Raw genomic sequence first — 17547 nt, 5'->3', positions numbered from 1 at the left:
TCCGATACATCTGAAAAAACACAGCCTTTCGTCCCACGGCAAGGAAAACGTGATTTAATTCTACAAATTTACAAACCAAGGTAAAGTGAAAACATGGAAAACCCCACGAGGCCAGCAGCCAGTCCTAGACTTGAGGTCGCGTCCACGGCAGCCCCGTGGCAGTGGCGGCACCTGATCAGGGCAGGACGGGGGTCTGGACCCAGACGTCGCCTCCAGTGTCTGCCGCTGTCCCAGCTGGGCCTCAGCGGTTGGCGCTCCCCAAGGTGGGTCCGGGGTCAGCTCTGAGCCTCAGAACTTGAGGCTGAAGCCTGGGCCCGCGGCCGAGGCCCCCTGGTTCGTGGTTGTGAGGTGGAAGCCCGTCTCCTTCAGGTCGTCGTCACCCTGTGGATACAGCGGCTTCGTGGGGCCCCAGCCGGGCCAACCCCGCCTTGGCGACCCCGCTCCTCCCACCAGCCCGCCCCTCACCAGCTGGCTGTAGCCCAGGCCTCCCTCTGGGGGCCGGGGGCTGGTGCCCCGCTTCACCCTCTGCTGTTCGCTCTTGGCGGGCCATGTGGGGAACATGGAGGGGTCGATGGGGAGGGGTGTCTCGCGGAAATACTCGTGCTTGAGGCCATCCTCTGCGCTGACCCTCCGTCCAGGGAAGTAGGTCAGAAACCTGGGAGAACAAGGCACTTGGCAGGGGCGGGGCTGGGCGGGGAGGAGGCGGGCTGGGGGTGGGGTGCAGGGAGGGACGCACTTGTTCATGAGGTCGAAGCCCTGGTCTGAGAGCAGAGCCCCGAAGCGCTTGCGGAGGTTGTTATACGGGTACTCGGTGAAGGTCATCTTCTTGACTGCGGGGAGGTCATTGTAGCCGGGCCAGATTTTCTCACTGGGGGTCCCCAGGTCCTGAAACAGGGCGGCGTCTCAAATAGCCGGGCCCTGCAGGGAAGGGTCACCTGGCCCGGGCGCCTGCACACGTCCCCAGGGGCACCCACCTTGAACACTTTGTTGATTTGATCGATTTCCGACTTCCCAGGGAACAGCGGCTTCTGAGTCAGCAGCTCCCCAAAGATGCAGCCCACCGACCACATGTCCACGGCCGTGGAGTACTCCTGGGGGTCAGGAAGCACTCAGGGGGCTGGCGGGTCAGGGCGCCCAGGGCACGCTCCTGCACACCCACACTCACCTTGGCGCCGAGCAGCAGCTCGGGGGCACGGTACCACAAGGTCACGACCACCGGGGTGTAGGCCTTCAGAGGGGACCCATACTCCCGCGCCAGCCCGAAGTCCCCCACCTGTGAGGACAGAGGGCGGGCTGTGGGCGGCTCCATGCCTGGGAGCGGGCCGCTCCCCGAGCCGCCCGCAGGGCTCACCTTGAGGATGCCGGCATGGCTCAGCAGCAGGTTGGACGTCTTGAGGTCTCGGTGCAGGATCCAGTTGTCGTGCAGGTGCTTCACTCCACGCAGCAGCTGGATCATCAGGGTCTTCACCTCTCCTGGATGGCGACAGGTCAGCACGCGGCTGGCGCCCCGGGTCTTCGGCTGCCTCAGCAGCCACCAAGCTTCCCGGCACCCGGGCGCTCACACACGCGCAGCGCGACAGGGCCAGAGTCCAGGTCAGCACTCCCGCCCCGGGCGACCTGAGCGCAGCACGCCCCTCGGGGGACCTGGGCGCAGGGCCCTACCCGGCAGGAAGGGCTGCTTCATGGTCTCCATGAGGCTCTTGAGGTCGTGCTCCACGTAGTTCATCACGATGTAGATCTTGTCCATGTTGCTGCCTACGACGATTTCCTAGGAGACGACAGCAGGGCCCATGGCCCGGGGGTCCCAGGCTGGCCCTGCCGCCGCCAGCTCTCCCAAGAGACCTGAAATCCCGGGGCCCAGACGCTGGGTGACAACAGGGATCTCCTAAGTGCGACGGCCACCGGGGTGTAGCACTTGGGGGCCCCGCGGGGCAGAGGCGCGTGGCCGGCGGCCTCACCCTGACGGTGACGATGTTGGGATGCTGCGCCTTGAGGATGGTGTTGATCTCCCTCAGCGACGTGATCGGGAAGCCTTCCTTCTCTTTCTCCATCTTTAGCCGCTTCAGAGCCACGATTTCATCTGAAAAGAAAGCAACGGGAAGACCCAACGTTGAGCAAACGTTCTTCCACCCACACATTCTTCCTGTTTCATCGCTGTTCCCCCACGATCACGGGACATGGCCAACCGGCCTCCCCCAGGTGCTCAGAGCCTCGACTGCTGCTCTGAGGCCCCGCCAAGGGTGCACACCTGCCTGAGGCTGCAAGCAAGCAACACAGAGCCTCACGGTCAGGCCGACTTCTGGCCTCTGAAGGCGCCGAGGGGCCAGCTGCTCAGGTGCAGCAGTCAGATGAGGCAAGGCTGAGGCCCAGCACCGGGGGGGGGGCGACGACCAGGATAGTAGGAACCTATACCCAGCGACCCTGACACTGAAGGTGCCGGCGCTCCGCGGTGCTGGCCGGCACTCTGGGCCACCCGGGCCATGCGCCACACCACCCCTTCCCTTTGGGGGCATCCTGGGACTCGCCCCACCTGTTTTCTTGTCCTTCGCTCTGTACACCACCCCGTAAGTGCCTTCTTCAATCCTGTTCAGGCACTGGAATTCCTCCACACTCCGACAGCCCTGAGAGGAAGCCAGCATGAGGGCGCGGCAGCGGGGCCACACCCCAGAGGGAAGCCCCGCCGGACAGACGTGTCAGGAGGGCCCGCAGGGCGCGTGGGCAGAGGCCCGGGAACGCTCTCCTCGCTTCAGTGAGCACGTGCCCCTTTATCCAAAAGCCAGCCCTGGGCAACCCCCCACCCCGCCACCTCCAGCCTCCTCATTCTCAGATGAAGCTGGGACAGGAGTGACCCTGTGCACTGCACCCCCAGCTGGCGCAGGAAACCCCCAGGAGCTGGGGCGGCACTTGGCGCTGGGCCACTGGCCTTGGGGCGCCCGGAGCACCTGAGGCCGCTCACCCTCTGGAGACCTGCCCTCTCCAACCCCCTCCCTCCAGCATCGTTGTTACCGACTTTTCCCAACAGAAAACCTGGGCTGACTCATAGCACTGCCCTCCGACCCCTGCACAGCGACCGGGCGAGGGGAGCAGGTGCCCACTCCGCCCAGGCCGAGGCAGAAGTGACCGCAGAGCTGACCGCCTGCCAGGCTGCCGCCCCCTCCACATGGGGCCCCTGGCGGGCGTCCTGGCTGCGGACACAGGAACTGTCCCCCACCCCCCAAGACTGCTGGACAAGAGGCTGGACCATGATCAGGGACACGTGAGAGGCCAGTGGCCGGGCCCGCCCACTGACAGACACCCACAGCAGGGACCCAGCTTCTGCTCTCAGCAACCGGCCCCGTCCACAAGCAGCAAGGCAGAGCCAGGCCTGGGGCGGGGAGGGCACCTGACCTGCAGGGCTGGCAGGTACTTGGGCAGCTCCTGTTTGAGCTCGATGGGTGACAGGGCTGGGGAGTCGGGCACGAAGTCCCCCTCGGTGAGGGCGCTGCTCTGGGGGGTGCCCTCGCCCACCTCCTCTTCCCCCTCTTCACTCTCTCCAGAATCGCGGTCAAATCGTGACTCTGGAACTTCAAAAGTTCAACCCAATTACGAACCAAGAACAAGCAAGTGTGGCTACCCCACCCGTTCTGGGGGCGGAGAGCGAGTGCAGAAAGAAGCCATATTGAGAGCCCCGGGGGGCTGGGCACAGGCTGTGCGTCCCACCGCCCTGGACAGAGGACACTGTGTCTTGGACCCACTGGCCGGGCTGGGACCACTGTGAACCACTGGCCGGTCGCGAGCCACAAGGCCCGCCCAAAACTTGCGGCCACTGGCCAGAGGGCTTGGCCTGGCTGCCTGCGGAGGCCATGCAGCCCCTGGTCAGCAACGGCCCTGTGGTCGGAGTCGAACTGGCGTTTCCCAGCCTCCCCTGATGTCCAAGCCCATTACTCTCAGGATGGCGCTCACTCAGCACTGTCCCTTCTAAGGGACGCGGGCCCCCACGGGCCCAAGCGGCCAAGTGCGGGGTGCTGGGGGAAGCAGCTCCCCGCGAGCCAGCTGGGTCCTGGGACGCACCAGCCAGGCGCTCCCTGTAGCTCCCGGGGCACGATGTGCCTCTGGGAAAGGATATTTCTTCGGTCGCTGCCCCGCTCACGACTCAAACGTGAGTCAGCACCCAGGTCAGGGGCAGACGAGGCGGCGGCGAAGCACCACTCGGGGGGCCTCTCACCAACCAAGACGTGGTTTTCATTCTCTCGCTCCTCCTCTTCACTCATTTCTTCTTCACTCACTTCCTCTGTAACGGAAACAGGTGTCACCTCAGACCCTCCACAAGCAGAAACGCGGCCCGCGTTGGCCGACAAGGAAGCAAGGGCGCCCTATGTCGTCGACTCGGGAGCCTCACGTAAGTCCCAGACAGGCAGGCGTTTCCCATCTGGATGCATTTTTACTGACGTTTCACATCACCCACCTGCAGCTGCTACGCTCTTACGGAGTTAAACCGCGTGCGCGCGTGCAGGCGGCGCGTGCGCGTGTGCGCGCGGGGCAGGGAGTGCGTGCGCGCTCACCGGCTGACTGTCCGGATGCGTCCTCGGAGTTGCTTCCGGTCTCCTCCTCCTCCTCCTCCTCCTCCCCCTCCGACTCTTCGCTGCTGCTCCCCTCCTCCTCCTCCTCCTCCTCCTCTTCTTCCTCTTCCTCCTCCTCCTCGGAACCGGACCCTGACTCCGCTTCAGGAAGGAAACAGCCAGCAGTGAGCTTCGGCCCCGGGGGGCCACGGACCTGGGCGGGGCCGGGCACGCCGCTACCTGACGAGGACTCCGCTGAGCTGGTCCTCCTCTCGCTGCCGCTGATGTCCTGCAGGTCGGACAGCAGGTCTCTCTCTTCCACTTTCTCTTCTTTTACTTATGGAACAAACCATCGAAGGTGAATGTGGGGAAACGTCTGAAACTAACAAGATTCGATGGCGCTTCTCACACGAAGACTAACTTCGGTTTGTATGGGAAACAGCTCACCCAGATACCCGGGAGGAAGACGACTCTTCAAAAGACCAGTAACAAACGTCTGTGCTGATAAACTTATTTCGTACACAGTCCCTCTCACACACCACGGAAGCGTTTAGCGCATCGTGATGTGAAGCAGCAGCTTTCTGTGCTCAGACGCCCCTCGCAAAGACCGCCACACGCTGGCCCTGCGAGCGCTGTGCAGCCTCACCTGGCTTTCGGCTGTCCCCGAGCTCAAACCTCTCTCGAGGCGGCCGGAGTGGGCTCCGACTCCAGTGGCTGGGTTTCACCTTGTCGCCATAGTCCTCTCTCGCTGTCCGGTGATGTGCAGACACTAGGCACGAGAACAGAAAGGGGGTGGTGCCGGCAGCCCCCTTTCCCACGGCACACACGCCCCCACCCCCACACAGCAACGGAATGGAGCACAGGAAACGACCAGAGGACCCAGGTGGGCTTTCTAGACTGCTCTCTATTGGTCAAAAGGCAGGGGCCAGAACCCACCTCTCCAGCCTGGGCCTGACCCCCCGTGAGTGGACCCCAGACACAGCTGTCTGGGGCAGACAGCCCACACCCCAGGAGCCGCAGGGTCGTCCGGCCCCGCCCCTCGCCCCACCTCCCCGCCGGGCCCCGCCCTCGCCCCACCTTCCCGCCGGGCCTCCCGCTCCTTGCGTCGCTCCTCGGCCCGCCGCTCCCGCTCCTTCTGCTCCCTCTGCTCCTTCTGCTGCTCCCGCATCTTGCGCTCCCGTTCTCGCTTCCTTTCTAGCTGCTCGAGACGGTCCCTGGAACCAGCACACGCCACATTTTCACCCCGAAACAGGCAGTTCTCCTTTTTGCCCCCAGTGCTTTTGCTCGCGTTTATAAACCACTTCTCTGGGCCGTTCAACCCTCAGAGAGCTTTTTAAAAAGCAGAACACACACGCATGCGCGTCCTGGGAACCTCGATCCTAAAGCGTCACACGGAAGAAAGTGCCGGTACAAGGAGGTAACAACAACTGCCTGGGGCAGAAACCCCACTGGCTCCAGAACATTCTGCTCGCCAGCTCTACCGAGATCGCCAAGAGGATTTCCCTCCGTGCACACAATGTAAATCCACCTCTACCAGAAGCCAAGTCGTTCTGGGCCCCCAAGGGCTGGGAGAGCCCATCTGAGGAAAGGCGGGGGAGCCACAGACCTGGGCCGGGCGCCCTGCGGATCCTGGGGCCAGCTGTCGTGTGGGGGTCAGGAAGTATCAGTGACCAGTGACCGAAACACGGGGGCTCGGCGGCACCGGACGCCCAAGAGTTAGAACTCATCAGTCCGTTAACCCTCAGGTCCCTACAGGGTTAAGTCCAAATACAACTTTAAAAGCGAACACGTTAAACAAAAAAGGCAGCATTATACACACAGAAATGAGCACAAGCAAAACACGGTGAGCGCGCAGCCAGGGCCGGCAGTGCTTTCCACACAGTCAGACGTCACCACCGGAGGGGCCGGACCACGGCTACTGGGCTCCACGCACTGTCTTATAAATGCCAGTGAATCCAAACTACCCCCAGATAAAAGCGGAAGGAGACTTCCCTGGCGGCCCGGTGGTGAAGGCGCCGCACTTCCAGTGCAGGGAGTGCGGTTTCGGTTTCATGCCGCGCGGTATGGCAGAACAAACACAGAAAGTGGAGGTATAACTTACATATAGAATTCAACCAGCGAGCTCAGTTTCTCTGAACACATCCCTGGAATCGGGCAACCATCACAAGCCGGCTTCAGGACACTCCCAGCACCCACGGATCGTACCGCCTGTGGCCCCCCCCCCCGCCTCCCAAGCCTGCTTCTCCCTGCTCTGCATTTCCCAACGTTCCTTCGGCTTGCTTCGGGATGAGTTTGCTTTTTTTCTGGTTTCTTCGGGTAGAAGGTTAGGTTACTGATCCGAAACTTCCTTTTCTGCTTCCCGGTTTAGCTGCTTACAGCTGAAAACACTTCACTCCAAGCACAGCTGGAGCCGCATCCCTAGGTTCTGACACACTGTCTTTGCTCTCGTTCAAAATATTTTCAGGGAATTCCCTGGTGGTCCAGTGGTTAGGACTTGGCGCTTCCACCGCTGGGGCCTGGGTTTGATCCCTAGTCAGGGTACTAAGACCCTACAAGCTTCGAGTCGCGACCAAAAAAAAAAAAGTTCAAAATATTTTGTTTTTCCTTACAATTTTTTCTTCGGGCCATGGGTTTTTCACAAACGGGTTGTTAGATTCCCAACATGTGAGGATTTCCCCAGGTTTTGTTCTGTTGCTTTTTTTTTAATAGAAATTTATTTTTGGCTGTGTTGGGTCTTTGTTGCTGCGTGCAGGCTTTCTCTAGTTGCAGTGCGCGGGGGCTGCTCTTTGTTGCGGTGCGCGGGCTTCTCATTGTGGTGGCTTCTCTTGTTGCGGAGCACGGGCTCTAGGCACGTAGGCTTCCGCAGTTGTGGCTCACGGGCTCAGCAGTTGTGGCTCACGGGCTCTAGAGCGCAGGCTCAGTAGCTGTGGCACACGGGCTTAGTTGCTCCGCAGCATGTGGGATATTCCTGGACCAGGGCTCAAACCCGTGTCCCCTGCATTGGCAGGTGGATTCTTAACCCCTGCGCCACCAGGGAAGCCCTGTTGCTGACTTCTAATTGAATTCTTCTGTGATAAGAGGGCATACTTTGTATGGCCTCAATTCTTTTAAATTTCAGACTTGTTCCACGGCCTGGCACACGGTCTCTGTTGAAAACTCATCCCAGGAGCTCTTGGGGCAATCCATGTCCCGCGGCTGTGGCTGCAGTGCTGTGTCCACCTGTCCCCCAGCCTCTGTTCACCTGGGAAGGCCTTTATTTGCCCCTCACTTCTGAGGCTGGCTGTGCTGGATACAGAATTCCGGGCTGGCCGGGTTCCTGCCTGTGGCCCCCCGGTTTCTGATGAGAAGCACCCCGCTCGCTGTTGCCCTTCATGAATTTCTCACTAACTTCCCCAGTCTGGCTGTGACTTTGTACTTATCCTACCTGGCGCTCACTGAGTTTCTCAGATGTGTAGATAAAACGGTTTTCATCAAATCTGGGAAGCACTCAAGTCATTATTTAAAAGCCGCCTCTGTGCCCCCCCCTTCCCTCCCACACGCCGCACGTGTGCTGGTACACTGGATGCTGTCCCACAGATCTTGAGATTGAAGATCCTTTCCTCTCTGTCTTCAGAAGGCGTGAAGTCTGTTGCTCCGTCTTCAGGTTCCTTGCTTCCAAGTCTTCGCCAAATCTGGAAACGCTGTCTACTGTGTCTTTCTTCCTTAATACGGGGTCAAACCTTCTTACGTCTTTGTATGTCTCAAAACTTCTTGTTGAAAACTGGACATTCTAGGTAACATCTTGCAACTACCCTGCGCTCGAATTTTTCCTCCCAGTTGTTGCTGTTTAGTAAGCCGCTGGGCTAATGACCCTGTGAACTCTTGTCTCCCTTGTACAATGTGGCCACTGCTGCATTTTTCCATGTGCTCCTCTTTATTTTCAAGCTTGGCTTCCTTGGTGTCACCACCGTGTCTGCACAGCTGTGTGACTGGACCACACTGGACAGAGCACAGGGCTTAGCAAACGTGAGTGTGTCATGTGCCAGCAGCCAGGACACTGAAGGCTCTGCTGGCCTCACAGTGGCCTTAGACACCAACCTCCCAGCTGCACCTCTCACACTCCCTGAGTCCTGAGAACGAAGGCTCTCCTCACACCTGCTGTACCTGCCCTCTGTTCAGCCCTGGCTGCTGGGAATGTCAGCACCTTCCAGCCTGCTACTTCCCTTCCGTGAAGCAGCGCAGCTCTCAAGCTCTCTCTGGAAATGACTGCAGGACCCAGAGGTGGCCCTAGGACTCACACCTGGGCCACGCAGAACAGATCTGGGGTGAACGGATGCTCTCTCCTGGAACTCTAAGCCCGCACAGAGGCACCTGGAGACGAACGCCCAGGAGTCTGGTATCCCAGCTCCTGGGCCATTTCAAGGCCTTTGGGATGGCCTTTGTCACTTCTCCTTTTGTTTCTTGTTTGGAAGAACCAGAGTCTATTTCTGCTGCGACCCCAGACAACCCTAAGCAACACATCTTGTTGGTCTTCCTGGACAAGGCCCCTTGGAACAGAGCTGGTGCAGAGCAGGCGCTCCGCACACACCTGCCGAGTGAGCAGACGGGGAATCGCCCACACCCCAGGCCTCCCCGCACTGACTCTGCCTCAGGACTCATGTGCAGGGACTGGCTACCCCCAGAGTGGCTCCACCCGGGCCTGGACAGCAGCCCTCGCCCTCCTCTCCGGGGGCGTCGGGCTCGGGTGTGGACAGCTGCTCCCCTCCTCCAGCCACCTGCCACCCCTCCCTCCTCTCTCTCCTTCCCCTACGGCTGTATGTCCAGCCCAAACCTTCGCTCCTCGCCTCTTGATTCCTCTTGGACCCCCAGCTCCGTCCAGCAGCACCCCTCCCTGCAGGCCCGTGTCACAGGCGGGCGCAGAGGCACCGCCCACCCGGGCCGCCAGCCTCACCTCTCCCTCCGGGAGTGCTCCCGCGCCAGCTCCCTCCGCTTCTGTCGCTCCCACTCCCGCCGGGCCTTATCCTGCTCTTCTCGGTGCCGTTTACGGCGCTCGTGCTCTCTCTCCTTCTCCTTCACTCTGGCATGCTTCCCTAGTGGCAAACAGGATGTGTCATACCAAGAAACTTAACCTCCAGAAACTCAACTTGAAAATACCCAGTGAAGAAAAGAAAAAATATCTAATCATTGACTTGGAGAAACAATCATGACTTTCTGTTTAAAAAAAAAAAAAAGAAAAAAAAAAGAGGATGAAAATATAACACTCTATGCAGTAAGCCTCCAGTTAAGAAAAAACCAAAAATAATGTGATTATCACTGAATAGAACTGTGATCTCCATCTTTCTTTCTAATTTTCTGTATTAAATAAACTGTGATTAGACTGTATCAGTTTCACGATTTAAAAAGAAATCCCCACTTGTAAAGGATACGGGACGAAGCTTATCGCCTTTTAGTTTCTACACTACGTTATACACCACGTTAGCCAACTGAGTTTAACAATGAGATTTATATCAGGCCCCAGGCCCAGTTTTCCCTACACCCCTAAGAAGCTCTTTAATACTGGTATGAAATAAAACCCATTATTTCAGTTTTATCAAGCATCTGTTTCTTAGTTAAAGCAATTTAGCACTGAAGACTGTGTTTTCCCTTGTTGAATTAAGACAATTCTGTAGGTAGACAAACTACCCCAGAACAATGCAATCAGGGGGAAACACACAGAAGAAAACATAGAAGGAAAACAATGTATCTATTCGGAATGATCTACAATAAATTTATGTTGTTAGCTAAAATTTTATTCTCTTCGCTTTCAACTGTGCTTTGGAGAAGGCAGTAGGTCATGAAATAGGAACGAGACCGCATCTGAACACAATACAAAAGAAAACAAATGCTCTGTACCCCCTTCTGTGGAATGACTACGATGCCTACGTTTCTCTTTTCTCTTTTCATCTTTCCTGTGATGAGCTTTTTCTTTCCGAGACATTTGCTGGGGTGGTTTGATAGCCAAAGAATCATCTTCCTCTCCTCTGAAATAAGACACCACAGCATTACATCACGCCTGAGAAAGTAATGTGAGGAGCACCGGGGTATCGTGGAGTGTCTTCAACCCAGAGAGATGACGGGTTCAGAACAGACAGGTGAACCTCAACCATCAGCTAAAAGATGATGTTCATTATGAAACCTAAGCCCAAACTGTATATTCAATACAGATTCAGATGGGAAGTGTTAAGTGGGGAATCAATGTGAAACATGGAACAGAAAGGCCTCTCTGAGGAACTTTTAGGGTATTCATGATCTTGGTCGTGGGGAGAGCTTACAGGTATATAACAACGTATCAAACCACACACCTGAAATCCGTGCAGTTTGTCATTCACACCATAATAAAGTTGTTAAAAAAGGTCCCACAATTTTAATCAGACTTAATGATCTCAAAAGGTCATTTAACAATATTTTCAACTGATTATATAACCAAAATCTTGGAAGAGTTCACACCCTATGCCTTTTTGCCTTAATTTCTGGTTATGTTGTTTTTAACTGCTTGATGATGGACATGAGAAGAAAACAAGTGAGGAGAAAGCACAGCACGGGAAGAAAGGTCAGAACACACAGACCTCGGCAGGGCCGCTCTGTGCCAAGGCCTTGCTCCAAGTATCTTTCAGCAGCTACTTTGGTTTATTTGTAGACAATTTTAGACAGTAATTACACAAATCACCACACACACAGCAGAATTCTTTACATGTACCACGTGAATGGTGTTCACTTCACTGCAGAATGATCACAAAGAAAGGAACGCACGCTCAGGCTTTTCCTAAGAAGAGGGGAGAGCTGGTAACTGACACCACACAAGAGTCATTTCAGCCTAGAGGTAAACCTCAGGTCATGACCTCAAACTTTCAAAATAACACTGAGAAGGGCCAGCCAGGACCACAGCCCCGTCATGGGCTCAGCCTGCCTCCTCAGGGGAGCGCACCTGCAGCCGCTGGGCTCCTCCAGCGCCACGGCCCTCTCACCTGTCCTCCATGGAGCCCTCTCTTCTATACGGCGAGTTCCTTATCGTTATCTCCATGCGGTGGTCCCTCAGCTCCCCCTCCTCCAGGGAATCCCGCTTGGAATCCCGGTCATCAGACTAAGAAGCAAGGAGAAAGCAATTTTCCTTACAGATAAGCCTATTTTTCATAATACTCAAACCTTGCCACTATCCGAAAACAAACTTTCATACACACTTCGAGTGGACCAATGCTATAAAATATAAAAAACTTTCATTCAAATCCCGTTGATTTTTCGTACAACTCTCTGTAACCCAGAACCTGAGAAATTTAACACCAGCGTATATGACAGGGGACATTAGACTCTGTGACAAGTCTGTTAGCTGTTTATATTAGCCATAACTGAGCCTTAAAGCGTATTTTATACACCAAATACTTTACAGTATCTCAAAAAGTACTCATAAATACGTAAGAAAGATCTGCTGCTAAACTTATCAGAAGAGGAATGTCTTTCAATGCCCCTTACCAAATTACTAAAGTTTTCCTATGTTATTAGGCAAACCAAGAAAGGTGTAAAACAATAATACTAATTTCAAGGCAGCTTCCTACTATGCTAAAAATACTTGGAAATGGTGTCATAAACATAATGATGAAATGAGAAAAATAAGCCCAACCGCACTAGTGATTTTAGGTTCAAAATACTTTATTTTCCACGTGGCTGTGGTCATCTATATGCAGCTTTAGTATGTTATCGATCTGCTGTCAATGTAAACTGAGTATATGAATGTTTTTGTTAATTTTTAGAATAGATTTTGGGCTCACCTGCGACATTTGGAAGTACAAAAGAACTTCACCGAAGAAGCGTTGTTCTAATGGAAAAATGAGGGCAAAGAAATTAAATCTCCTTTAAAAAAAACACTTACTTAAAAAACATGGCTTACATTTTTTAAGCGTTTTATCTCTGCTTTCTCCTCTTGTTCCTTCCGTCGTTTCTTTTCCTGAAGAATTTCATCTAAAGTTTTCACTTTCCAAGAGTCCTTTTCATCACCCATTTGAGTTAAAACACTGCAAAAAAGACGAAGAATTCAAACTGTGTCAGGACTCAGCAAACTGTGGTTTGATGCTATGCTGTTTCTGCACACTTGTGCCTTGCCACTTTTGAGCGCTTCAGTACAAATCTTTGTTAAGAGGGATGGGCTCTGCCAGAAATAAACCCACACACCTATGGTCAATTAATCTTCGACAAAAGAGGCAAGAATATACAATAGGAAAAAGACAGTCTCTTCAGCAAGCAGTGCTGGGAAAGCTGGGCAGCTGCATGTAAATCAATGAAGTTAGAACACACCCTCACACCATACACAGAAATAAACTCAAAATGGCTTAAAGCCTTAAACAGAAGACATGACACTCTAAACCTCCTAGAAGAGATCACAGGCAAAACATTCTCTGACATAAATGGCACCAGTGTTTTCTTAGGTCAGTCTCCCAAGGCAACAGAAATAAAGCAAAAATAAACAAATAGAACCTAATCAAACTTACAAGCTTTTACACAGCAAAGGAAACCGTAAACAAAACGAAAAGACAACCTACGGACTGGCTGAAAACATTTGCAAACGATGTGACTGACAGGGCTTAATTTGCAAAATATACAAACAGCTCATACAACTCAACAACAAAAAACCAAACAACCCAATTGAAAAAAGGACAGAGAGCTTCCCTAGTGGCGCAGTGGTTGAGAGTCCGCCTGCCGATGCAGGGGACACGGGTTCGTGCCCCGGTCCGGGAAGATCCCACATGCCGCAGAGTGGCTGGTCCCGTGAGCCATGGTCGCTGAGCCTGCGCGTCCGGAGCCTGTGCTCCGCAACGGGAGAGGCCGCAACAGTGAGAGGCCCGCGTACCGCAAAAAACAAACAAACAAACAAACAAACAAAAAGGACAGAAGACCTAAATAGACGTTACTCCAAAGAAGAAAACAAATGGCCAACAGGCACATGTAAAGATGCTCAACATCGATAATTATTAGAGAAATGCAAATCAAAACTACAACAAGGTACCACCTCACACCCGTCAGAATGGCCATCAATAACAAATGCTAGAGAGGGTATGGAAAAAAGGGAAACGTCCTACACTGTTAGTAAGAATGTAAGTTGGCTTAGCCACTACGCAGAACAGTATGGAGGTTCCTCAGAAAACTAAAAATAGAACTACCATATGATCCAGCAATCCCACTCCTGGGCATATATCCAGGCAAAACTATAATTAAAAAGGATACACACACCTCCTCCCCCATGTTCATAGCAGCACTATTTACACTAGCCAGGACATGGAAGCAACCTAAATGTCCATCGACAGATGAATGGATAAAGATGTGGTACGTATATACAATGGACTATTACTCAGCCACAAAAAGGAACGAAATACATTTTCAAGGATGCTGCCTGGAGAGAGCAATGTGTTACTGAGACCATTTGGACTACATACGCGAATAAACCCGTTAAGGCCTCTATATAAACTTTCCAGATCCTGGTGGGCAGGTGTGGAGATCTACTCATCTTGTGGACACCCAAGACAAGCCTCTATTACCTCCTATTGGTAGAACCTATGCGGGCGCCAGATGGCAAAGCGGAGATGCAGTGAGCAGCCCCAGCTCCAGCACCCCAGAGTTTGGAAGGATGGGACTGGAACTGGAAGACAACTGCTCAAAGACCACCAGAGGACCCCATTAGGATGCAGAATGTTCTAGGATGCACAGAATTTATGGCTATCTTTGGGAAACCACAACTTTCAAAAGTCCACTTAATTAGAAAGACACTGCCACTATTGCCACTGACTCCAGGGCCATGCTGTATTTGCTCTGATCTGCCCCAGCAACACGGATGCCCAGGACCCTGCTTCTCAACATCCACAGGTAGAAACTGGACAATGGCATGTCTCTTTAATTCTGCTGCCAAAAAATCGGTTCCTGTGCCTGTAGAAATGGCAAAAATGCGCCCCCCCCCAAATGCAGTCTCTGCCTCACTTCCAGCCTTCAAATCTCACGTATGTGTATGTGACTGGCTGAATGTAAATCACACTGAGAACCCTAGTTTCATGGGAGTCTGGAAACCATGGTATTCAGTGTTCCACTCCCTGCCTTTCAGAAAGGCAAACTAGAAGAAGGGTGAAGTGGATATGGGGCACAGGTCTACTGTTTCAATCTCGATAACGATCCTTTACCAGGTGTTTTTTTTTTTTTTGCTGTACGCGGGCCTCTCACTGCCGTGGCCTCTCCCGTTGCGGAGCACAGGATCCGGACGCGCAGGCTCAGTGGCCATGGCTCATGGGCCCAGCCGCTCCACGGCATGTGGGATCTTCCCGGACCGGGGCATGAACCCACGTCCCCTGCATCGGCAGGCGGACTCTCAACCACTGCGTCACCAGGGAAGCCCTACCAGGTGTTTTTTGAAAGGATTAAATGTGGTAATATGTGGAAGTGCCTATTTCAGTAGCTGCACGTAATAATACGCAATAATCGGGTTCACTTAAACCACTTATTCATAATTCAAGAATAAATTTTCCATGTCCAAATGCTATAGAATTAATATTCCAAACATGAATTCACTATCAATTTGTCCATGGGTACAGTTGGAAATACCTCTACTTGTCTGAGATTATAACTGTGTATAGAATTCACACCTTAAATTAACTGCTGTCCAGAATGGTAGCCACTAGCCACATGTAGCTATTGAGCACTTCAACTGTGGCCAGGCTGAATTAAGCTGCGCTTTAAGTATAAAATACACACTGGATTTCAAAGACTTTGTGTAAAAAATGTAAAATACCTCATTAATAATTTTACACTGATTATTACATGGTGAAATAGTAATATTTTAGAAATATTGGGTTAAATAAAATGTATTATTAAAATTTAAAAAAAAGAATGAAATAATGCCATTTGCAGCAACTTGGATGGACCTAGAGATTGTCATACTAAGTAAACTAAGTCAGAAAGAGAAAGACAAATACCGTGTGATATCACTTATATGTGGCATCTAAAATATGACACAAATGGGACTTCCCTGGCGGTCCAGTGGTTAAGACTCGGTGCTTTCACTGCTGGGGCCTGGGTTCAATCCCTGGTCAGGGAACTAAGATCCCAGAAGCCACGTGTGGCCGAAAAAAAAAAAAGAAGAGACACAAATGAACTTATCTAGAAAACAGAAAGAGTCACAGACATAGAAAACAGACTTGTGACTGGGGGGGGGGGGAGGGAAGGACTGGGAGTTTGGGGTCAGCAGAAGCAAACTATTATACACAGGACGGATAAACAACAAGGTCCTCCTGTAGAGCACAGGGCATTATATATACAATTTCCTGTGATAAACCCGTAACAGAAAAGAAGATAAAAAAAGAACGTATATACATGTATGACTGAACCACTTTGCTGATTTTAGAAAAACTGAAAAACTAGAAAGAAAGATTAAAAAAAAAAAAGTGATGGGCTCTGGAAAATGACCACTTGGATTCCAATTTCTTTGCTGTCATTCCTGTGCTGTCCAGGGCTAGTTACTTCATCTCAGCTTACCATTCCGTAAACGGTAAGAAAACCACCTATATGACAGTATCACTGGGGATTAAATGAGATCACCCAGGTAAAGCTCGTAGCTCAGTACCTGGCACTCACCAAGCACTGTTTTTGCCGTCAGGAGGATTTATTAGAAAGACGACCTGGGGGCTTCCCTGATGGCGCAGTGGTTAAGAATCCGCCTGCCAATGCAGGGGACACGGGTTCGGGCCCTGGTCCGGGAAGATCCCACATGCCGCGGAGCAACTAAGCCCGCGCACCACAACTACTGAGGCCGCGAGCTACAACTACTAAGCCCGTGTGCTGCAACTACTGAAGCCCGCGCGCCTAGAGACCCTGCTCCGCAACAAGAGAAGCCACCGCAGTGAGAAGACCGCGCACCGCAGAGTAGCCCCCGCTCGCCGCAATCAGAGAAAAGCCCGCGCGCAACAACGAAGGCCCAATACAGCCAAAAAATAAATTAATAAATAAATAAAATAAATTTAAAAAAAAAAAAAAAAGGAAGACGACCTGGGCTGCGTGGGTCACTGGCCCATCGGACGGCTACAGCCCCAGCACGGGATACGGGGAGGCCTGGGTGGTTGCTCCGAGGGCGCGCTCGGAGACCAGGCCGCGGGTTCCCGGTTCTTGGGGTTCAGTCGCGCTAGCTCGTGGTTCGGCCCGGCAGAAGTTGGCTCGGGGAGCTCCTGGGCCCGCCGCCTCCTCCACCCCGAGTTCCGCGCCGGGCGAGATGGCCGAAGAGTGTCGCCCGCCCCGGCCCACGCGCTCGAGGCCCGCCGGGATCCGAGAGTTTAGGTGAGCCGGCCGCGCCCCGCTCCGCCCCGCCCCGCCCCGCCCGGCCCGCCGCCACTCACCCCTACGCCACCGCCGCCGGACCCGGAGCCTGAGAAGAAACTGCCCGGCGCGCGCCAGGAGCGTCGTCACTTCCTGCGTCGGCGCGGGCTGATGACGACGGAGGGCGGGCCCCATGGGCGGGCCCACCCCACCCATTCACCCCCACCCCCCCAACCCCCCTCCCCGCCGCCGACACTAGACCTGCGCAGAGTGCCGGGCGCGCGCTAGCGCGTTATTACGGGCCTCGGCGCCGACTGCTGACGACACCCGGGGTGCCGGGGCGGGGCGAGTCCCTGCTGGCAGCTCGGGTTCGTCGGAAGTCCGGGCCTGGCCTGGTCGGGTGCCCGGTGTTGCGCCCTTTCTCCCAGTCCCCGTGACCCCGACCCCGGCGGTGGCGCGGTGGACTCCGAATCTTGCCTACGGAAGACCTCCCGCCGGACCGGGGCGGGGAGAGCGGTTGCCACGGGGTTTTAAGCTGTGCTGAGGCGGGGGAGGGGGGCCCTCAAAGTCCGTGCACTCCCTCATCGTGAGGTGCGGCTTCTAACCTGTTGAGGCTCTCAGAATGAAGTTCTCTTCCCTGGCTCCAGTTACTCTGCGGACCTTGGTGGTCACAGAAAACTGGCAGTTCAACCTCGAGAACCTCAGGAAAGAG

The 17547-nt window shown here is 54.1% G+C and overlaps 1 protein-coding gene across 7 annotated transcripts; it reads right to left on the bottom strand.

The window, feature by feature from the left end:
* Positions 1-38: 38 nt before the first annotated feature.
* On the bottom strand, positions 39-17047 carry LOC115866024 (cyclin-dependent kinase 11B). 7 transcript variants are annotated; one of them, XM_030881213.2, is made up of 20 exons: positions 16916-17047; positions 12439-12562; positions 11522-11637; positions 10410-10537; positions 9469-9607; positions 5616-5752; positions 5185-5307; positions 4779-4874; positions 4542-4700; positions 4205-4270; positions 3388-3563; positions 2531-2621; positions 1959-2080; positions 1663-1768; positions 1352-1473; positions 1166-1273; positions 975-1091; positions 737-885; positions 466-655; positions 39-381 (listed from the first exon to the last, which is right to left on the bottom strand). In XM_030881213.2, exons 2-20 carry the CDS (start codon positions 12547-12549, stop codon positions 289-291), a joined length of 2349 nt encoding a protein of 782 aa, XP_030737073.1. In that variant the 5' UTR covers positions 12550-12562; positions 16916-17047; the 3' UTR covers positions 39-288. The 7 variants fall into 7 exon arrangements, with proteins under 7 accessions (XP_030737073.1, XP_060140248.1, XP_030737087.1 ...); XM_060284265.1 differs by having other exon boundaries at positions 3388-3557; XM_030881227.2 differs by having other exon boundaries at positions 10440-10537.
* Positions 17048-17547: the final 500 nt, after the last annotated feature.

This window comes from Globicephala melas, chromosome 1 (genome assembly GCF_963455315.2).
Source record: "Globicephala melas chromosome 1, mGloMel1.2, whole genome shotgun sequence".
Lineage (NCBI taxonomy): Eukaryota > Metazoa > Chordata > Mammalia > Artiodactyla > Delphinidae > Globicephala > Globicephala melas.
This window is presented reverse-complemented; position numbering and strand designations above follow the sequence as displayed.